The sequence below is a fragment of the Anolis sagrei genome, chromosome 2, assembly GCF_037176765.1.
Source record: "Anolis sagrei isolate rAnoSag1 chromosome 2, rAnoSag1.mat, whole genome shotgun sequence".
In the NCBI taxonomy this organism is placed as follows: Eukaryota; Metazoa; Chordata; class Lepidosauria; order Squamata; family Dactyloidae; genus Anolis; species Anolis sagrei.
In genome coordinates this window covers 206872795-206896555 of record NC_090022.1, presented here as the reverse complement: position 1 = coordinate 206896555, position 23761 = coordinate 206872795, and the positions used below count along the sequence as shown (strand labels likewise).

Here is a 23761-nt window from a genome sequence, read left to right as displayed (position 1 = left end):
TCAGCGGGAAAGTAACAACAATCTATGCAGTCATGCTGGCCATATGTCCCTGGAGGTGTCTACAAACAACGACGGCTCTTCGACTTAGAAATGGAAATGAGCACCAACCCCCAGAGTCAGACTCAACTACACTTAATATCGAGGAGAAACCTTTACCTTTATCAGTGCTCAGACCACTACACCATGAGGGCCTTATTTAATTAACCTTGACTGTTCCAGGCAATTTTAATTTTCTCATGATGCTTTTGAGATAGGCTGCCAGAGGAAACAAAAACAAGCAGCAAAGGAAGGCAAAATATCCCAATCACTCTCTATCTAAGCCATTTTTCCTCTTTTGGACAAGAGAGTAACAAGAACAAGTTCAGAGGTTGCTGTCTCTTCTAAGGGATTTAAATTGAAATTGACTTGACAGTAAACAAACAAAAATGCCTATTGGTAGGTTAGTTACAAATTTAAGTTGTCACTCGATTTGATTTTTAGAGTTTCCTCTTGGTAAAATGAAGGTTACATTTTCTCCAAATTCCTCCAAGAAAGCCTTGGCATCCAGTTTCATCAATAAGATGGACACAGCATTGTGTAGAGGCGGTTTTGCATGGACTAGCCACAGGAACTGAGAAAGAGGGTTTCACCCTTCTTTACCACTTCAGCGTCTTTCCATCTACATTGGGTAGGCCTCCCGTTGCATGCTTACAACTTCAAACAGCCTGGGGTTGCTTAATTTGCGCTTTTGACAGTTGATGAGGTTAAGAAAGAGAAGATCTTTGTTTGCAGAGAGGAAATATAGATAGTTTTAGAATGGAACAAATCTCAGAGATCAGGGGCCCTTTCATACTGTGCAGTTGTAGTGGTCATTGATGTGTCAACATCATATGAAACCCTTGGTTTGTAGTCTGATGAGGCATTAGAGGAACACTCTGGCGGAGAAGTCCCCAAACCCCTCTCCAAACCATTAATCCTAGGGTTCTGTAGGATTCAGCCATGGTGGTTAAAGTGTTCCCGAAATGACTCTTTGTGGATAGACTGATAGGAAGTGTTAGTTGGATCCATGCTTTGAAAACACTGATTCCAAGCAAGAAAAGAATTAATACATTTCATCCGGGTATGTGTTACAAATTGCATATGGCAAGCCCTATGTTCAGAGAACCATTTCTCCATCTTAGTCTCAGTACAATAAAATCCGAGACATAGTGATGTTAGTCTATAAACCATATTTTCACGAGACCAGTCACTCTCATTGCAACAGTGTAGTAACGGTGAAGCTGCAGACCATATTTTAGTTCTTGCAGACCACTGATGGTCCATGGACCACAGGTTGGGAACCATGGTTTCTGTGGGTGAGCAGATGGCGACTAGTGGATGGCATATGTTCTGTATCAGAACCTAGAGCTGATGTGGTCTATCCAATGCAGTTTTCTGAATCTGCACCCCAAATAACCTGAATCTAAAGTTGACCAAAAACTGATTCATAACCCTTTTGGTACTAATGTTGGAAAGTGGTCCCTGGTCAAAGTGGTCCCTGGTCAAAAAAGGTTGGGAACCACTGGTCTATAATTTCAGTATGCAAAGGGACTTGGTAGCATCTTTGATGCTACCCTAAAAAAGGGAATTTGAAGATAAGCTGTCATAGACATAGTCTACTTCCTCATACGCATGGAGTGAACTGGTGCCTAGGAACTGAATTATAATCAGGCTGTATGAGTAGCCATAGAAATGTGAAAACCTGTTGATAGGTTTTAAAGGTGATTCTTGAGGGACAAAGACTGGAGGAAAGATGTTGCTGGGGTCAATAGATGACTACGTGAGTAGTGAAAGAAGTTCTGAAATGTAGTGAGAGACTGGCTGTTAACCAGTAAGGAGATGTGATAAACTGGCCAAGAATACCTCATGGGACTGGGGTATTAATGAGTGTTATAATCTGTCTAGTGTGCCAGGAAGCCATTGTCTCTGTTCAACCTACCACTAATAGTTTGGAGTTTTAGGATGTACTTTGGTTCAGCTGTTTCTCTTCTTAATCTTGTAGTTTTGAGATTGTTCTGGAAATGGTTTTGTGTATTTCTATTCCTAATGTCTGATTTATTTCCATTTATCCGGTTTTGTGTATTTCTATTCCTAATGTCTGATTTATTTCCATTTACACCGGGATTGTGGCGCAGCTGGCTGAGTGTCAGCTGCATTAAGATCACTCTCACCAAAAGGTCATGAGTTCGAAGCCACCCCGGGCTGGAGTGGGTGTCCAGCCATTGTGTAGCCCGTTGTCGACCTTTGCAACCCGAAAGACAGTTGCATATGTCAAGTAGGAAAATAAGGGACCACCTTGTGTGGGAGGCTAAATTTAACTAATTTATGAGGCCATAAAGAAAGAAGACTCCGGGGAATGTGGAATGTGGAAGAACTTCATCGGTGTCGTTGATGGACGATGAAAAGCAGCAGCTCCCCTGGCGGCCAGAAAAAAAAAAGTTAAATAGCCTTTGTCTGTTAAACGTTGTTTGTCAAACTGGCATTGAATGTTTGCCATATATGTGTTTACTGTAATCCGCCCTGAGTCCCCTGCGGGGTGAGAAGGGCGGAATATAAGAACTGTAAATAAATAAATAAATAATAAATAAATAAATAAATAATAAATTATCCTCTAGTGTAGAGACCTGTTTGCCTAGAGTAGGGTCCTGAAGAGCACTGTTGAAGGGCTGGGTGAAGACAGAAATGCCCGGATGATCTTTATGGGGAATGTCCCTCTGATCAATGCAGGTGACCCTGGCTGGGGCCTTTTTCTTGCACAAAGGAGATCAGATCAGAGGACAGAAAGGCAAGAAGTTCTGCTTCTGCTAGTCCCATTACGTATATTTTTTTTCCTTGATCAAGCCCATTGTTTCTACTGCCAAAGGATTTAATAATTGCATCAGCTGTTACACAAATTATTTTCTAGAACATTTTTATTTAGGTCACAATATTAAAATAAAAAACAAGGGATAAGTCAGGAGTCATAGGGGTATGGTGGGAGGATATCCTCCTTGTGATCTGCAGAAGTCATACCCTAGGTCCTTTGATGACTTGTCACATTTCTTTGAGGGCTTCCTGGCTCTTGTGGCCATTTGCCACATGTTGTGATCATCCTCAAAGATACATGTCCCCATGGCTTTTTAAATTACCATGGGAAAGTATCATTTATTCAGTGTGTTCTGTGACTTCTAGTTTTAACCTGGCATTTTCTAAAAAGATAAATTTGCAAACCATTCTACTTGGAAGGAAGCAAAAGTTGGCATGGGACCAGGGTAAGGCAACTTGAGGTGTGAAGAGTTGCATGGGGGGGGGGGGGGTTAGGAGAGGGGGAGGGGAGATGTTAGGGTGGGGAAAGATTAAATGGTTCCCCAGCTCGCCAGTGAACCCATTTTAAGGCTTGCAGGGTGGCCAAGTGGCAGTAAGGCATCATTTTCATCAGCATGCTAGTTTTTCAATTTCTTAGGAGGCCTTGTAGTGTCCGTGGACCCTAGAAATGGGCAAAAGAGAGGGCCTTCTCAGTGGTGGCCCCTTGGCTGTGGAACACCCTTCCCAGGGACATTAGATCGGCCCCCTCCCTCTTAACATTTTGCAAAAAAAGTTAAAACCTGGCTTTTTGAGCAAGCACCGTGACCACTCTTATACTAAACTGCAAGCTCAACTCACTTATCAGACAGAATATGAGACACGACCAGTAACTCCTCTAACATCCACCCAGTTAAATGGCTGTTTACCATCTCTCCCCCAATAAATTTAGCCTAATTTTAGAGATTTTAAATGATATTTGAAGGATGTATATTATTTTATGTCTTATTTATTTATGTCCATTTATAATTTTTTAAATTATTCTTGATTTTTGTATTGATTTGTTTACGTCTTACTGTCACCATTGAATGTTTGCCATTGTGTATTTTGTTGTGAGTCACCCTGTATCCCTTTAGTGAGATAGGGCGGTCTATAAATAAAGTTTCATTTCATTTCATTTCTTCCCACCCTCACTGTTTCCAATGAAAATATAAAAATGCGGAAACGTTTTGAAGACCCCGCTTATTTGGATATCTTTATAGTGTTGTAGTTTTTGGATTTTTCTTCTTTTACTTACAGTTCTTTTTGTAGATTTGATTTGTTCCCTTTGTAAATTACTTTACTTTCTGTTTGAGGGAGAATAAATATTCCTTTAAAAACGAATAAACAAACAGTATAGTAATGACAACAATGTGTGGCTTGCTTTTTAGACCCACAATCGCCAGAAATAGAATTCATATCAGTCCAAGGTTCTCCGCCGCTGTTACATCTGAGGAAAGCAGAAGAAAGAAATGGACCCATAAGGTAGATTTAATGTGCTACGCTGTGTTTTGTGCACTCAAGAATATTTAGGAATCACTCTTGATATATTTCGTGTTTATTTAGGCTGTTTCCAATGTCCTTGTCAATCAAGAGGTGTTATTGTTTACATATTTGAATTTACTTCCTATTGCATATTGCATTGTTTGTGCCTTATGGACGCCTATGGTTGAGTGATTTCTCAAAATACAAAGATACAAAGGGAAGTTCATGCCCTTGCATCCTTCCTGAGTTTACCCAAAGAGAAGTTACACTGCTCAGCTTCATAGCTGCCTTCCATAGCACTCTTCTTCATTTACCATAATAAGCAAACATTCTCATGACTTCATTAGGGTGGGTCAGCGATATCATGGGATATTTGGTCTGCTGTGTTGCATTGTATTGCTTTTGGATTAGGCAGAGAGTCATCTAATTCACAAATGGCCTTGGCCACATGGTCCCCCAAAATCCTTTCCCTTCAAAAGGTAAAGATCAGCCTGAAATAATAACACTATGTGACAAAATTTGAAATAAAACCTGTTCCTGGTTTGAAAGTGTTATTTCCTGTTTAGTTGTGTGGTATTTGCTTTGAAAGTAGTTGTTATACTCCAGAAACTTCATTTTTGTGGCTTCCACAAACTATGTTGAATTAGTTGAGATTCTATGAGATATTCATTGGAAAGCTATAGCAAAATGTGCTACATAGTGTCCTGCAAAAACAGTTTTTGCAGTTTAATAAACTCTTTTTATGATAGAACCAATTAGGAAATGACATTTATAATCCAGAAACAAAACCCACACTACCTGCTTTGAACTGGAATATATGGCAATGTGGACTCAGATAACCCAATTCAAAACAGATATTGTGGGATTTTCTGCCTTGATAATTCTGGGTTATATGGCTGTGTGGAAGGGCCCGTAGACTACTAGGTGAATTCTTTCATGCTACAGAATTATAACACTTTTGTTCCATTGCTATTCTGTAGATTCCTGGGATTGAGGAGGATTTAACATTTCCACCCAGATATCTCCTTATTGACTCATCAAACCACAAACCGAGGTTTCTGTAGGATGACTATTAAAATGCAAGATAGCGCTACAATGTTATAGTGTGGCAGTGTGGATTCAGATAACCCAGTTCAAAGCAGATATTGTTGGATTTTCTGCCTTGATATTCTGGGATATAGGGCTGTGGGGAAGGGCCCTAAGACCTTGTAAAACTCTCCCCCCCCCCCCCCCATGGTAACATAGAATTGAGCCATAGCAGTTAAAGTGGGCCAAACTACAATAATTCCACAGTGTAGATGCACCCATAGTTATGGAGTCTTATACCACTTTACGTGACATACCCTCATAATATGGAATATTAGGATTTTTAATTTGGTGAGGTATTTAGATTTCACTGCTAGATAATTGCAGTAATGTAGGTCCGTTAGCGGACTAGAACCCTCTCTGGGAGATACATCTTGAATACTCCCTCATTGTATGAAAAATCCCACAATTCTGATGGCAACCAAATTGCTATCAATCAGCTATCGTTATGGTTTCCACCACCTACGGTTGCATAATATAAAAGTCTAATGGGCTAGAAGCCTTTAAAAAGTTAGTGTTCTAGTTTAATATTTACTTTAATGGTTTCCTGGAGTTCTTCCTTCCTCAGAAGCACGATTCTGCCATTTGCATATAGAGCTGAAAGCACTATATTGCACTTAGGGTCGACTGCTAATAATAGTAATTGTCTTCCTGCTCTTTCCATATCTTCATGTCTATAACTAATAAAGAGGTATTACAATTCCTTGATGGTTTGAAAGGGGATTGGGCTTTTTGATCCTATTAGTCACAATAACTAAACGCAGTCTTTCCTCTACATTCTCTAGGGTTGGGGGAGCAGGACCCCTCACAGATGAAAAAATAATCCTATTTTAGGTCGTCTAGTATGACTCCATATAGTGTTGATTGTGGAGTTATACTGGAAGGCCAAGGCTGGATCAACACTGCCATACAATCCAATGTAGTAAATCAGCATTCTGAAACTGGATTATATTGCAGTGTAGATCCAGCCCTAGAGATTCTTGGAGAGTGTTGTTGAAGACTTTCATGGCTGGAATCACATGGCTATATGGGGCCATGCTCCAGAAGCATACTCTCTTGACGTTCTGCCTGCATCTATGGCAGGCATCCTCAGAGGTTGTGAGGTCAGTTGGAAACTAGGCAAGTAGGGTTTATATACCTGTGGAATATCCAGGGTGGGAGAAAGAACTCTTGTCTGTACAGAATCAGAGTGTTTTCCAAGCATGGATCCAATTAACATTGGCTATCATTCTGTCTACAAAGAGTAATTTCGGGAGTACTTTAACCGCCATGATTGAATCCTACAGAACGCTATGTCCAGGGTGGGAGAAAGGACTCTTGTCTGCTTGAGGCAAGTGTGCATGTTGCAATTGACCACATTGATTAGCATTTAATGGTCTTACAGTTTCAAAGCCTGACTGATTACTGCCCGGGGAGTCCTTTGTTGGGAGACGTTCATGAAAATAAACTAGTATTTTAAAAAACTCTAAAATCAGGACAGTAAATAAAGAGCAACTCTCAAAATATGGGAATTCCAGACAAGATTCAGTCGGGGTCAGCTAACACTTCCCAACACAAGCAGGAACCAGTTAGGTTTTGAAGCTACAAGGCCATTCAGTGCTAATCAAGGGGTCAATTGCAAACATTCACACTTGCATCCAACATACAAGAGTTCTTTCTCCCACCCTGGACATTCTACAGGTATATAAACCCCATTTTCCTAGTTTCCAACAGACCTCACAGTCTCTGAGGATGCCTGCCATAGATGTGGGTGAAATGTCAGGAGAGAATGCTTCTGGGACTTGGCCTTACTCCCCGGAAAACTCACAGCAACTCAGATTCTTGGAGAGACCATATTAATCTGGTCCACCATAGTTTTACTTATAGTTCGCAAAAAATTGTATTTCTTTGAACTGAAGGGTCTGGATAATTCGGCTGCAAATTTAAACTGTCGTTACTGAAGATTGCATAATAATTTTGGACTGCAGATTACAATGTAGCGAATGATTTAGTAATGACCAAGGGCTTTTAAACAAAGGGAATCTATAGAGACATCAGGAAGACAATTAAATATGAATCGTCTTTGACAATACTTAATGCTTCCCTCTCTCTTTCCAGTTCTTACCAAGCCATAGTGATTCCTTGGAACCCACGGTGCAGTTTTAATTGTTATTCCTTGACTAGTCTAACCTACTTTGGCAAAGGCACCGACTCAGAAGGCTACGTGGCAGCCGAATTCCCAGCCCAGGTCGTGGATGACGACGCGCTGAAGTTTGTCCTTGGAGACAGGCTCTACTACGGAGAATATTACAACGCTCCCTTGAAACAAGGGAAAAACTACTGCGTCATACTGAGGACTGTCAGTGAGTGGAATGGGGTAAGAGCGAATGTTACAATTCCTGTGTTATTCCATTTTTAACCCAGCCTTTCGAAAGGTTCCCAGAGTGGCTTCCAAAAAGTCAAACTGACAATGCAAATAAATTTAAAACAAGAATTTTAATGCACCACTACATAGAGGGATTTTAATCTGTGCTACAAAAGAAAAGAAAAAGAATACAGGGCACCTTGTCTCATGGAACCAACCCCAAACTTCATCCCCTTGTCTCTTCATGAGCAAACCCTCTCATTATTATTAGTTTTGTGTGTGTCAGGAGTGGCTTGAGAAACTCCAAGTAGGTTCTGGTGTCAGAGAATTCACCACCCCTCAAACAACTGTGGTCAGTCCTTCCCAAGCCTTGAAGCGATGTGCATGCAAAAGGTGGTATTGTTGGATAATATAATATTTCTAGTATTCATTGCTGACCTAGATGATGATGATGATGATGATGATGATGATGATAATAATAATAAACAACGACTTTATTTGTAGACCGCACTATCTCCCCATAGAATCCTAGAGTTGGAAGAGACCTTGCAGGCCATCCAGTCCAACCCCCTGCCAAGAAGCAGGAAAGTCGTATCCAAAGTCCCCAAAGGGACTTAGGGCAGTTTTCAAACAAATATGGCAAACATTCAAAAAAAACACAATAAAATAAAAACATCATAAAATACAAAAAACCTGATAAAACCCACTAAAAATAAATATACAGGATGAGGCAGCATAACTTCCTTTTTTAAAATGTGCGCCATTCAGTCGGTTGAAGACGTAGCGGAGCGCTAGTGGTCTTGTTTGAGAGGCGGGAGTATAAAGTTTTGTCCTGACACAGTTCAGTCGCCATCATGCGTTGGAACAGTGAGGAGCGTGCTTTTGCCGCTGAGGCTTACTTTTTGAGCGGATTTGGAGTGGCCGGCCCGCTCTCCAGATTTGGCCCCTTGTGATTTTTTTCTATGGGGTTCTTTGAAATCCCGTGTTTCTGTGAACCGTCCAAGGACCCTACAAGATTTGAAGACCAACATCCAGGAAGAAATTGCCAACATAACACCTATCAGGCCAACAAGTGACCATCACTCATAAAAACACTGAAAAACACAGCAGAGGAGACTTAAATAGCCAAAAAAATAAAAATACATTACAACACATGTCCAAAACCACATATATACGCATATACACAAATATATACACACACATACACACATGTATACACACACAAAACACATATACGCAAACTGGGCCACAGCAATGCATGGCAGGGGATGGCTAGTAATATATAATAATAATATATTATTATATATTATAATGTCCAGTATTATGGTCAAATTCCAGGGAATCATTGTTGAATGAATTACTCACTTCAGTAAAACAGGACTTTGTTGCTCCTGAAGTACCATAATTCACCGTCTGCCCTGGGTCAAGGTAGAACCCGCATTCCTTTAAATGTCTGGTTTCCAAATTCTTTTCATGCTGCCCACTTTCTGCAGATGGAGGAAGCTTAGTCTACATTCAGAAATCCTTATCACATGAAAGGGGGGGGGGGAGAGAGGGATGAGGGAACATATAGGTTATACGTTAAAATAGGATTGGAAAATGGAAAGTTTTAAGCTAAATGATCCTCTCAAGCACATCTACCAAACCCAATTCATATACAAGATTTACAGACAGAAACCTTTAGTGAACAATAGTTGCTTGTTGTCTGGTTCTTTCTTAAAGTTTTTCACTGGATTCCAAGACATTATTTTCTTGACAGTTATGCACTCACTTTTCACATACGAGTGTTTCAGTAGGGTAGGGAGTAGAAGAAAGTACTGTGGAAGAGACCACCGCTGTGTAGAAGAAGGCATTTAGTATGTGGCAGCTTGTGGCTTTGATCTCTGATATGGAGGGCTGACTATATGTGTATATATTTTCTTAAGTAAACATTAAAAGAATGTAGACAACTCAAGAAGCTTGGTGTAGTGTCCCCATTCTTACAAATCTTGGCATTTAGTGCTTCTTATGTAATCAGATATAGTAAAGGTAAAGGTGCCCTCTTGACATTAAGTCTAACCGAGTCCGACTCTGGGGGGTGGTGCTCATCTCCATTTCTAAGCTGAAGAGCCGGTGTTGTCCATAGACACCTCCAAGGTCGTGTGGCCAGCATGACTGCATGGAACATCATTATCTGATATGGTGAACCATTAATTTCTTCCCCAGTTTGCTAGAGAATAACACCATCTTTGTGCAAATATTTGCTGAGATTCTGCATTGCATTCATAGCTACATAAATGGTCCAAACAGCAGTGATTCTCAATTTGGGGTCCGGAAATCCGGGGGTAGTAATGTTGAAACAATTATTTGATGCAGTCTAGTGCCTTACATCTGTGGTGGGAGTGGCTTGGCCACATCATCCTGAAATACTCTGTTTATTCTGCAGTTTTTCATAGTTCAGAGTTTGGCAAACTACATTCTCTCAACATCAAAGGAAAAGCAATGGCAAATCTCTTCTTGCCAAGAAAACTTGGAATAGGTTTGCCATAGGTTGGAAATTACTTTAAGGCACACAGCAATGGGTTAAACCTTTGTGCCAGTAGGACTGCTGACCAAAAGGTTAACGGTTCAAATCCAGGGAGTGAGGTGTCAGCTCCAACTTCCCATGCGGGGACATGAGAGAAGCCTCCCACAGGATGGTAAAACATCTGGGCAACGTCCTTGCACACAGCCAATTCTTTCACACCAAAAGCAACTTGTAGTTTTTCCAAGTTGTTCCTGACATGAAAAAAACAACACAACAACAAATAACAATATCTTGATTTCCTTGTTTTAATTTGAAGAATTTCTGGGTTCATAGTTCGGTGCTGCTTGTTTCTTTTTAATCTCTGCCTCTCTCCCTCGCATGTCAGTGATACACACGAGGGCTTGTGTAGATTGATTTGAATCCCAGAGTGAAAAGGGGAATGTTGATGTGATTAAACAATTGCATTAAGATTTCTTTTTGCTCTGTTGCTTAATTAATCTATGCTTCCACTGGTGCGCTTCAGTAATCTGTAACAAAAGAGATGCCTAAATTGAAAACTGCAGAAGACTCCACCTGTATTAAACAACAACAACAACAACAACAACAATGACAGGTTGCTAAAGAAATGGATGATGCTCTGGAAAGAAGATCAATTAACTCCTAAATCTGAGGAGAATTTTATGAACATCCTTAATTTTGTTTATTTGCTTGTGTATGTCTCTTGGGCCAATATAGGCAGTACTGTATATATTTTTCCAAAAATCTATTGTATAAATTCAATATTATATAGCATCTCTCTTGTTCATTGCATTCCAGATTCTTCAGTAGATTTTTGTATTTAGCTGTCCGTGTTAATTCTTTCATGAGTTTAGAAGCAGAGAACTGTGAAATTACTTATTTTTGCCCGAGAAAACTTTGGAGTTTCACACAGCCAGCTGCACGGGCGTGAAAAATCATTAATGAAAAGGAGAGGGCTTTCAAAAACAGTTTTGGATGGGCGACTGCCCTTCGGTAAAAGGAATAGGATGGTTGCTATTATCCTTCTTTCCTCCCCTCGCTTTCTGTCTGTTCTTTGTCTTGTATATTTGTTTTATGTGTTGTCGAAAGCTTTCATGGCCGGAATCACTGTGTTGCTCTGAGTTTTTCGGGCTGTATGGCCATGTACCAACAGCATTCTCTTCTGAAGATTCCAGCCACAGATTCAGGTGAAACATCAGGAGAGAATGCTACTGGAACATGGCCATACAGCCCGAAAAACTCACAACAACCCTATATTTGTTTTGTTTCATATTCTATGCCTCTGGGCCTATCTAAATGGGCTGCATATGTTAGAGATGATCTGGAGTGGACTACTCTAGATTAGCACTGACTTGGTGGCTGGTGGGTGTCCACACTGCGAGTCACCCAGTGGATGGATGAGAGCTCACTGGATGGCCACATTTAACATCCCCTTGGTGTCCTTGGCTTAGCGGCAATTGCTGGGCTTGAAATAGCTAGTGGTTGTCGCTCATCAAATCTATTGATGCTTGCCAGGGTGCCAGAGGAATCGCTCCTGCCTTTCCCCCTTCCTTTATTTGATGGATCTGGCAGTCCAGCCAACATCAGTAGATGTGACAAGTGATTTCTTTCATGTCAGGATCAACTTTCATGTAGGGCACTTTCATTTCAGCCAGATACGAAGTGTGTTCTTCAGAGTGCCTCTAGATTGAAGAAGATGTTAAAGTTTTCTATAGCTGTAGCATCAATAGGTTCAGATCCTAGCTTATGCTTCCTAAAGGACCAAGGCCAGGGCATAAGCCATAAATAATATGAACCTATTACTTGCAAAGATAATCCCATTGAAGTCGACAATATGCAAGTCATTTCTGATGTGAGAGAATTGGCTGTCTGCAAGGACGTTGCCCAGGGGACACCCAGATGTTTTACCATCCTGTGGGAGGCTTCTCTCATGTCCCCACATGGGAAGCTGGAGCTGATAGACGAGAGCTCACCCTGCTCCCCAGATTCGAACCGCGATCTTTCAGGTCAGTAGTCCTGCCGGCACAAGGGTTTTAACCCATTGTGCCACCAGGGGCTCCTGGTGACAAGTGATGAACACCAGCAATTTCAGGCTCAGCAATTGCCACTAAGCCACGGACACGAGGGGGATGACAAAAGACCTCCACTATCCCCGGGCCACCTGAGCCCAGGGAAGTGAGATTGATTTTATGAACAGTGGTTGCTGGTTCTAAATGCGAACCGGCCTAACTGTTTACACTGCCACAAAGTGTGGGTGAGCTTCAGAGCTGCAGGGAAACTCTGGTTCAGGCATAGGCAAACTTTGTTGTCTTTAGCACCAGAAAATAATCCGTCCCTCTATAGCACCAAACTTAAAGTCCAACTCCAGTGCCATTGAAAATAAAATAACCCCAGGACCGCAGTAGGTTTGTGCAAAAGGAAAACTCCTTTACCCTTAATGTATTGTCGAAGGCTTTCATGGCTGGATTCACCTGGTTGTTGTAGGTTTTTGGGCTGTATGGCCATGTTCTAGAAGCATTCTCTCCTGACGTTTTGCCTGCATCTATGGCAGGCATCCTCAGAGGTTGTGAGGTCTGAGGAAGCCTGCCATAGATGCAGGCAAAACGTCAGGAGAGAATGCTTCTAGAACATGGCCATACAGCCTGAAAAACCTACAACAACCCAAAAAATAGCTAAATTCAGTGACTCACAAAAGAAATGGTCCTTTCCAGAGCTCAAAACCCTTAACAGAAGTTTGTAAAAGCTGTGAATGGTATACTCAATCCTCTGTAGTTACCCTGTTGATTACAGCAAGAAAAATCACTTGCATGTGTTAACCCATGCAACACATCTTAATGTGGACCCTTTCTTTGTTTACATCTACCTTAACCTTGATGCTGATCCTTGCAAAAACTCCCCCAGTTTTCTGTATACCTTGACAAACTTTGGCCCTCCATGTGTTTTGGAGTTAAGATGTTTGGATGGTTTAAGTTACAGACAATGCAGTCGCTGTTGCCTGTTTTTGGTCTAAAACTATTTAGCTGCTCGTGATCCGTTTATTTTATCAGTTTTAAACGTATTTATTTATGCAGTACTTTTGACACAGTGGTGCAGTGGGTTAAACTGCTGAGCTGCTAAACTTGTTGACCAAAAGGTCGCAGGTTCGAATTCGGGGAGTGGCACGAGCTTCTATTGTCAGCCCCAGCTTCTGCTGACCTAGCAGTTCTCTAGCAGGAAGGTAACGGCGTTCCATGCAGTCATGCTGGCTACATGATTTTGGAGGTGTCACGCTGGCTCTTTGGCTTAGAAATGGAGATGAGCATCAACCTCCAGAGTCGGACCCAACTGGACTTAATGTCAGGGGAAAACCTTTACCTTTACCTTTGACACAAAATTTTAAAAAATGTGAAATTATTTTGGCACCCATGTCTGAACTATAGTACTTTAAACTACACACAGGAGCTCATAATCCTGAATGCTCTCAAAGCAAGCCAGCAAGCGCTAATTCTACAAAACTAAGATATTATAGAAAGCTAAGCTCCTTGATCTTTTTTCTGTTTGGAGTAGCATTCAACAATATTAGCCACCACTGTCAAATCACGTATGGGCCTAGATCCAAAAAACTGCTTTCAGATGGAGTCTTATTCTTGAATCAATGAGATTGGGATAAGTGTTGACTTAACTGATCCAGTAACTGACCTAGTAGGCCTACTCTAATTAGGATTTAGGCTGTTGTAGCTGTATGTGAACCCAAGGAGAACTAGGACCCTTTGGAAAACAGTGGTGCAGACTTATGTTTTCTCTTCTTGTTTTTCCAGGTGAGAACACAATCCTGCGTGACCTGGGCCCAAATAAAAGGTAGGTTTTCTCTGATGAGGAAGGTTATGACTGCTAGCTACTTCAACTATAAAAGAAAAGAAGTGAAATGTGTGCAACCATTTTATTTCATAGCTTACATTACGAAACAAACATCATTAGAGATATGAAAACTTGAAAGGGTGACCTTCCCCTTCCGCAAGAAAGATAAGAGTGATAGAAGTACTTTTAAAGCAGTGTATAAAAGCATATCCTGCAATCAAGCAGCATTTTATGACAATGTTGGGAGAGAACTTCCAAAAGGAAAAAAAAAACATTTTGGTGTTTTCAGACTGAGCTGAGGCCATGTTTTTTTGCAGTATTAAGGAAAGGTATTTGTGTGGCAAGGTATTTGTGCGGCACATGTTTTTCTGTGGGCGAGCAGATGGCGACTACTGGATGGCATATGTTCTGATGTGGTCTATCCAATGCAATTTTCTGAATCAGCACCCCAAATAACCAAACTGAATCTAAAGTTGACCAAAAACTGATTCGTAACCCTTTTGGTACTAATGTTGGAGAGTGGTCCCTGATCAAAGTGGTTCCTGGTGAAAAAAAAAAGTTGGGAACCACTGATCTAACAAAATAAACCAGCTAGGCCTGACACTGTGCATTATGAGCCAAGGGCATTTTTATGTAACAGTGCAATCCTATACTTCCTTGTGGATATTAATGTTTTTACATTTGTAGGGTTTACAGTAAATTGTGTTGTGAGTCACATTGAGTCTCTTTTTTAAAAAGAAAAAAGCCAGGTACAAATGATGATGATGATGATGATGATGATGTGTTGTCGAAGGCTTTCATGGCCGAAACACTGAGTTGCTGTGAGTTTTCCAGGCTGTATGGTCATGCTCCAGAAGCATTCTCGTTTGACATTTCGCCCACAACTATGGTAAGCATTCCCAGAGGTTGTGAGGTCTATTGGAAACTAGACAAATGGAGTTTATATATCTGTTGAACGTCCAAGGTGGAAGAAAGAATTCTTGCCTGCTTGAAGCAAGTATGAATGTTGCAATTAGCCACCTTGATTAGCATTTAATAGTCTTGTAGCTTCAAAGTCTGGCTGATTGCTGACTGGGGAGATCCTTTGTTGGAAGGTATTAACTGGCCCTGATTTATTCTTGTCTGGAATTCCCCTGTTTTTTTAGTGTTGCTCTTTATTTACTGTCCTTTATTAACGCCAGGAGAGAATGCTTCTGGAAACTGTCCATACAGCCTGGAAAACTCACAGCAACCCAATAATAATATCTTCTCAGAAGAATGTTCCATTAGATGTAGTGGTGCTTAGATCCAGGTGTTAGTTGCAGTTAAATATATAACTGCTTAAGGCACAGATTGAAACACGTTTGATATTCTTAAAGTAGTGCAAAACACTTAATATTTTTCAATGGTAGTACTGTATACCTCCAAAAATTTGAATTCTTGGGTAGATTTTTGCATCTCTGCATTGGATGGTGCAATACCAAAGCCTTGAAGTTGTCAGTCACCTGGCTGGTGTGTTGAGCAAAAGATGTCCCCTGGTCTGACTCCATTCCTGATTGAGGACCCAGATGCAGCAGAAAGCGTGACAAGGGTATGCTACAGCTGCTCCTTTGTAGCTGTATTTATCACTACCTTTTGAGCTTGCAAACAATACTGGGTTTCCAGGCATTGTTTGTGTCTCTTTCTCTCTGACTTTCATCAGATGTCATGGTTGAAAAGCAAACATAATGCCTAGCTTGCAAACCCCATCATTAAGCCCAAGCACTCAGCAAAATGTTATATTCCTTTTTTCCTCCTGATGACATACGCATTAGATTATATATATTTTGAGCTTATAAATAGTGCTATCTTTTGCCTCAAGGGAACTGTACCTATATTTGTTCAAAAGTACATAGCACATTGTCATTTTCCCCCTCTTGTTCTTAGACCGTGATGACTTTATTGCTAGCTTGTCTCATCAACATGGTAAACTCTTGTCTGCTCCAAGTCATCGTTATGAAACAGGTTCGCAAGTGACAAGCCCTGAATTAATTCTCTGAGCACAGGTCATTGCCCACAATGGTGGTCAGCGAACAAGTGTAGGATTGTCTTCGTTTGCATGGCAAACCTTGTATAGCAGGCATGGGCAAGCTTCATCCATCCAGGTTTTTGGGACTTTACCTCCCACAATTCCAAAAAGCCTACTGACTATTAGGAATGGTAAGAGTTGAAGTCCGAAACACCTGGAGGGCTGAAGTTTGCTCATGCCTATTGTCTAGGATTTGGTGTGATTTTTGCAGATCCGGAACCTTAGTATAGGTTGACTATCCCTTCTCCAAAATGCTTGGGGGCAAAAATATTTGGTGTTTTTGGATTATTTTGGATTTGGAATACTTGCATATACATAAGGAGATATATTGCACGTATTACCCAAGTCTAAAAAAAAGTTAATTTATGTTTCGTATATACACATAGCCTGAAGCTCGTAATTTTATTAACAGTATTTTAATGCTTTTGTGCATGAAACAAAGTGTGTGTATGTTGAACGATCAGAAAACGAGAATGCCACTATATTTGTTACTTATGTTAACAGTTATGGATATTGGAGTACAATCAGCCGTCAATATTTACAGGTGTTACAGTCAAAGGGCCCCTGTGAAAGTGGAAATACTGCAGTTTTAAAGAAATGTTATTATTTTATCCGAGAGAATACTTCTTCTGCCAGAGGTTGGCCATAGAATTGCACTGGAGGACCTAGAGGTTCATAGAGTAGTGGATTTCAGATTTCTCATTGTCCTTTTCCATAAGGGACCTTCGTCTGGGTGGATGGTTTTTCCTGTTTGTTGCAGCAGAACTATGTAGACATAAACATTAGTGTCACAAGCAGCATGTATCTGCTGGTGAAGACATGTGTGTGGTGATTCTTGGCACCACAATTGAAGGGAGATGTTGACAAGCTGGATTGTGTCCAGAGGAGGACGACTAAAATGATCAAGGGTCTGGAGAACAAGCCTTATGAGGAGTGGCTTAAAGAGCTGGATATGTTTAGCCTGAAGAAGGGAAGGCTTAGAGGAGACATAATAGCCACTTATAAGTATGTGAGAGGAAGTCATAGGGAGGAGGGAGCAAGTTTGTTTTCTGCTTCCCTGGAGACTAGGACGCAGAACAATGGCTTCAAACTACAAGAAAAGAGATTTCATCTGAAAATTAGGAAGAACTTCCTGACTGTGAAAGCTGTTCAGCAGTGGAACTCTCTGCTGTGGAGTGCTGTGGAGGCTCCTTCTTTGAAGGCGTTTAAGCAGAGGCTGGATGGCCATCTGGCGGGGATGCTTTGAATGCAATTTTCCTGCTTCTTGGCATGGAGTTGGACTGGATGGCCCATGAGATCTCTTCTAACTCTACAATTCAATGATTCTATGATGGGTATTTATTTATTTATCATGTCAGAAGCGAATCGAGAATACAATTATAATGTATAAAAAAACACAATTATAATAAATGTTCTCTGACCAGAAGCTGGCCACTTGGAGTGCCTAGGTGTCACTGTGAGAAGGTCCTCCATTGTGCATGTGGCAAGCCCCAGACTGCATTGTAGTAAGTGGTCTGTGGTTTGCTCTTCTTCACACTCGCATGTCTCCACTTTGTAGCCCCATTTGTTAAGACTGGCTCTGCATCTCATGGTGCTGTAGTGCAGTCTGTTCAATGCCTTCCAAGTCAACCATATAGTGTCTCATCCATTATCAACCACTGATTGATTTTCTGGGTTTTAGCCTGCCACTTTTGGACTCTTGCGTGCTGAGGTATTCCTGCAAGTATTTCTGTAGATCTTAGAAAGATGTTTCTTGATTTAAGGCATTAGCGTGCTGGCTGATATCTGAACAGGGAATGGGGCAGAGATGTCACTGTCTTGGTCCTTTCATTACTGGCTGCTACTCCCTGGCAGATTTCAGGTGATGCGATATCAGCTAAACAGTATAATTTCTCCAGTGGTGTAGGGTGTAGGCATCCTATGATTATGCGGCATGTCTGTTTTAGTGTGGTGAGATGTATTCCACACTGGGCATGTGTATTATATGGGGTGAGGAAAGATTCTTATCCCTTCCTTGGTTGTTGATTCACTCTTATAAATGTCACCCCCTTGTGCTTTTTCTCCTGGCGTTTCATTTTCTGATTTAAAGACTGATAAAGGAAGATATTTGCAAGGGGAAACTGGCATCTTGTAAGAATTATGTACCTGCTCCTCCAACCTTTGATTCTCACCTGCAGATTTCCAGAAAGGCGGAGGATGACTCACACAAGGCTAAGCTGTACCACTTGATGAATGTCTCCTTGAGGTTTAGTTGTTATTTTTTTTCCCCTTTTCATTTCAGATTTATCATCCCCACCCCAGCATTTGACTGTTGTCATATTAGGGTCAATCGCTGCATTCTGCATCATCTTGCTACTTCTGTTTTGTACAGCGTGGTACGTAGAGCTAAATACTTTTTATTAGCATCTGCCCTGTTGAGTTCGGTCTGTACAAATGAATCAGCGCCATGGAAAACCTCTGAGAAACTACAGGGAGATCAGTTGCAGATTCTCAGGCCTATCAAAGTGCATCATTTGCCTGCAATGTGAATTCACTGTGAAACTTACAGACACATTTATTAATAAGCTAAATGCTGTGTGAAAAAGTAATTTTTGCAAAGACCGTGTGCCGGTCTGACCCTTTGTCAATTCAGTAGACTGTCTGCCAATTTTAAAATCCTTTATTACACACTATGTAACACCATGTTTGTTCCTGGGTTATAAATGTCATTTCCTCATTGGTTCTGTCATAAAAACATGGAAAAAATTAATTACCCATTAGAGTAGAAACATGTGTGGCTATTGTATAAATGTAGTTGAGTTCCAAACTCCAAGCCCTTCATATTCTTCAGTGGAGTTCATACATGATGCAGAAGTGGCTCACTTTATGCCCCCTCCCCAATCTCTCCTCTGTGAAACCCGTGTCCACTCCTCCTGTGTAATCTGAAAGCATAATATATGCTGCTTGTATTATCAAGAAACATGTATGGCCATGTTCATTTCTCAATCTGGGGGTCGGGACCCTTCGGGGAGGTCACAAGGGGGTGTCAGAGGGGTTGCTAAAGTCCATCAGAAAACATGGTATTTTCTGTTGCTCGTGGGGGTTCTGTGTGGGAAGTTTGGCCCAATTCTATCATTGGTGGTGTTCAGAATGCTCTTTGATGTAGTTGAACTATAAATCCCAGCAACTGCAACTCCCAAATGTCAAAGTCTATTTTCCCCAAACTCCACCAGTGTTCACATTTGGCATTTTGAGTATTCATGCCAAGGTTGGTGCAGATTTGTCATTGTTTGAGTCCACAGTGCTCTCTGGGTGTAGGTGAACTACAAATCCAAAACTCAAGGTCAATGCCCACCAAATAATAATAATAAAAATCATCATCATCTTTATTTATAACCCACCACCATCTCCCCAAAGGGGACTTGGGGTGGCTAACATGAGGTCAAGCCCAAAATAATACAACATGATTAAACACGAAATAACAAAAAATACATCATAACAAAATACATAAATAGCAAATAAAATAAACAATATAAAATAGCATTATAAAATTGAACACATAGGGCGGGCCAGGTGTATGAGGTAAAATGTTAAAAGGTTAAAACCCTGGGCAAGATAGGGATATACAGTGCATTTATGAGAGAGGAGCCTGGAAGGGAGGAGCAATGGAGTTTGGCCTTTATAGGGGACAGGAGAAGGTGCTTTAATCTGAGGGCAACTGTAGGTGGAAACAACCAGATGGGTTGCATGGTCACTCTCCGAAGGCACATCAGAAAAGCCAAGTGTTTAGATCTTTCTTGAAAACAGCTAAGGTAGGGGCTTGCCTGATCTCCCTATGTAGCGAGTTCCAAAAGCGGGGGGCCACAGCAGAGAAGGCCCTCTCCCTCATTTCCATAAGTCGAGCCTGTGATAGAGGAAGGGGCAAGAGAAGGGCCTCTCCAAAGGATCAAAGAGATCATGCAGGTTTGTGGTAGGAGTTCTGGTCACAAAGGTAGGTGGGTCCCAAAGAGTTCAGGGCTTTGTAGGTGATGACCTACACCTTGAATTGGGACTGGAAGATGAATGGCAGCCAATGGAGCTCCTTAAACAGGGGGGTTCCAGAATTTTTTATTGGTCATGGAAGTTCTGTGTGCCAAGTTTGGTTCAATTCCATCATTGGTGGAGTTCAGAATGCTCTTGGATTGTAGGTGAACTCTAAATTCCACAACTACAACTCCCAAATGACAAAATCAATCCCACCCCAACCCCACCAGTATTCAAATTTGGGTGTATTGGGTATTTGTGCCAAATTTGGTCCAGTGAATGAAAATACATCCTGCATATCAGATATTTACATGACAATTCATAACAGTATCAAAATTACAGTTATGAAGTAGCATTGAAAATAATGTTATGGTTGGGAGTCACCACAACATAAGGAACTGTATTAAGGAAGGTTGAGAAACACTGTTCTAGAAGCATTCTCTCCTGACATTTCACCTGCATCTATGGCAGGCATAGACCTTCCAACCTCTGAGGATGCCTGCCATAGATGCAGGTGAAACGTTAGGAGAGAATGCTTCTAGAACATGGCCATACAACCTGAAAACCTACAGCAACCCATGATTAGCTTTGTGTTTTGCTCTTTTTAATTATTCTTACAATGGTGTTTGATACATGTGTGAATTTCAGCTATGCCAACAGATAGCACCATTTCTGTGTGTGTTTGTGTGTGCAGAGAGGGGGTTGAGGTGGTTTCTTTTATTTATTAGAAAAATGAAAACAAATGGGACTCACATAGGCTTTGCAATTTGGTTCTATGTCTATCTGTGTTTAAAATATTTTAATGTGGACTTCTTTATTTTCTCTCCCTGTACCAATTCTTGACCTTTCTTTGCATAGTGCAGCAGTACCCACATCTCCAGATGAGCTGACTGAAAAACCATTTTCCCGTAAGAATGGACACTTCTCTGCCATCATCAGAGCATTATATCATCTTCTCCAGGAATTCAGACTCCCTTGTTGGAAATTGGGATAAATCACCTTCCTTATCTCAGCTGTTTCGACCTTCCAAGTTCTGTTGAAGGTTTTCATGGCCAGAATCACTGGGTTGTTGTAGGTTTTTTGGGCTGCATGGCCTTGTTTTTAAAATTTTAGCTTTGAATGTGGCCCTTCCCAGTGAAATTCTCTGTTTTTGATTGCTTATTTTATATTGTCTGCATCGTTTATTTTATTTCTTTGCATTTTATGTATTTTATTTCTGGTATTGTCATGTGTTTTTATTATAATGTATGTATGGTACTGATGGCGTGGCCTCGTGTAAGCCGCACCGAGTCCCCCTGGGGGAGATGGAGCGGGGTATAAATAAAGTTTTTTAATTATTTATTATTATTGTTGTTCTAGAAGCATTCTTTCCTAATGTTTTGCCTGCGTCTATGGCAGATTCTCAGAGGTTGTGAGGTCACCCGAAAAACCTACAACAACCCACTTCCAAGTTTCACTTGAAAGACACAAAGTGGTAAAAACATCAGACTCCTTATTTCAAGTTTCACCGAAAGCGGCTCTTTACACAAAAAATATACATTCCATTCTCCGGTCATGTCCGATCACATCTTTGCAAGCTGCATGGAGCACATTACACAGCTCAGGGCTCCTTTTCCAGTCAGCACTGGAAACTTCAAAAGTGATACTCTACCAATGTTGCACATCTCTGTTGTTTTAACCCATACATTTCTGAAATCAACCAGTTTAAACCATAAGCAATTTTCACACCAGAAAATATTGCATACTGACATCTCCCTTCTTTAATCCATGTATAGGAGAGAGAATATAACACGGAGAGGGAATCCGGGGTTTTCTCTTTTATCCTGAATGCCCAGAGCCAGCAAATCCACCCAAAGAATGACAGTAGCTGGCTTCACATTTCAGAATCAAGTGGTGGTGTTTTGAGTCATCTTCTCCTGCACTGACTTTTCATTCCTAATTGCAATGGATAAATGTTCTTCTGCATACACACACCCGTGAATGCCTTAGGAAATGTGAAATTGATGTTTCAGCTCTCATGCACAGGTTTGCTCATTCAACCTCCGCACTGGAGTGAAGAGAAACCAAGACATCTTGTGCTGTTTGAGTTGTGAATATTTTCTGATCCACTAATGAGAACTGCACTGTATCCTAGAGTATAAAGATGCTCCAAATTCAAATGGGTATAGAGTTTTGTACAGAATTCAGGATATTCTACTTGATTCACTCAGAATCAGAAAACATAAGGTACAACAAAAGCAAAACAAAATAAAATAAAGTGACATAAAGCACAAACCTCTTCTGTCAATTCCACTTTCCACCTGATGGGAGAAATTTTGATTTCCTTTGAGCGAGGCCAACCAACCAGCTAACTGTATCACTAATTTTTAATATAAATGGTTTTATCCCATCCCGTATCAACAGATCCCTGCAAACAAATTAAATGCTGACCGCCTCCTCCAATGCAATGGAGAAAAAAAAATCCATGCCGGCAGGATTTCACAGCGTTCTATACCCTGCAGAGGCTATATTTATTCATTTTCTTAAAAACATGCACATTAAGTGCAAGGTCACATGGTGCATCGTCAAGCCCAGCCCTCATTATCCAATATATGAAGCATTTAAAGCAGTGGTCCCCAACCTGTGGTCTGTGGATCACCAGTGGTCCCCAAGAACGAAAATATGGTCCGCGGCCTCACCATTAATACACCATTCCCTCAAAATCACGCAGCAACAAGAGTGACTGTTCTTTCAAAACTCTCTTATAGTGCCGAGGCAACGGGAATGTCGGGAGGGGAGAGGCTGATTATCCACAAAAGATTATTACTACCACATCAGCTCTAGATTATTAAATATGCTTTTCTGTGAGTGAGCAGAGGGTGACTACTGGATGGCATATATTCTGTATCAGAAACTAGAGCTGATATGGTCTATCCAATGCAGTTTTCTAAATCAGCACCCCAAATAACCAAACTGAATCTAAAGTTGACCAAAAACTGATTTGCAACCCTTCTGGTACTAATGTTGGAGAGTGGTCCCTGATCAAAGAGGTCCCTGATAAAAAAAAAAAAAGGTTGGGAACTACTGATGTAAAGTGTAATCAGTTTTCCTCAAGCGCATGCTTGTGAAAGGTTAAACTATAACTATTAGCATTCCCAGCTTGGTATGTCCAGTGGAATTGCAATCCTGGGGATGAAGGGAGTTGTAGTACAATATATTTGGAAGGCATCTAATTGAGCACACTGTAGACTGCTTTTGGAGTCTTAGGCCTGCCCATAATCTTCCAACAATACTGTATGAAGAGCAAACAGGAGGGAAATAAGTTTGGAAGGTCTTTAATTCTTCCATGTTGGTTGACCTTACTGGAAGCATTTAGACTTGCCTGCTACTCTTATCATTCATTTATCTTGCTCTAATTGACAGGAGCAGCCTATACATTTTAAGGGGATAGATTTCTATAGATGCTATATAGGATATATATATAAATCTATATCCATATATATAGGAGCCCCTGGTAGTGCAGTGGGTGAAACCGCTGAGCTGCTGAACTTGCTGATCAAAGGTTTGGTAGTTCGAATCTGGTGGGTTGGGTGAGCTCCTGCTGTTAGCCCCAGCTTAT

The 23761-nt window shown here is 41.0% G+C and overlaps 1 protein-coding gene across 3 annotated transcripts in view; it reads left to right on the top strand.

Annotated features, from left to right (window-relative positions):
- The window catches only part of SUSD1 (sushi domain containing 1), a 43808-nt gene extending 21347 nt beyond the window's left edge, over positions 1-22461 (top strand). Inside the window, exons 12-17 of one of the 3 annotated variants that reach the window (XM_067464357.1) lie at positions 4230-4323; positions 7507-7765; positions 14075-14114; positions 18443-18536; positions 21022-21071; positions 21939-22461. In XM_067464357.1, the coding sequence (XP_067320458.1) occupies positions 4230-4323; positions 7507-7765; positions 14075-14114; positions 18443-18536; positions 21022-21071; positions 21939-21952 (551 nt within the window). In that variant the 3' untranslated portion in view covers positions 21953-22461. Of the gene's footprint in view, positions 1-4229; positions 4324-7506; positions 7766-14074; positions 14115-18442; positions 18537-21021; positions 21139-21938 lie in introns of those variants that run through there. The other 2 variants (XM_067464359.1, XM_067464358.1) reach the window with 2 other exon arrangements.
- The last annotated feature ends 1300 nt before the right edge of the window (positions 22462-23761 follow it).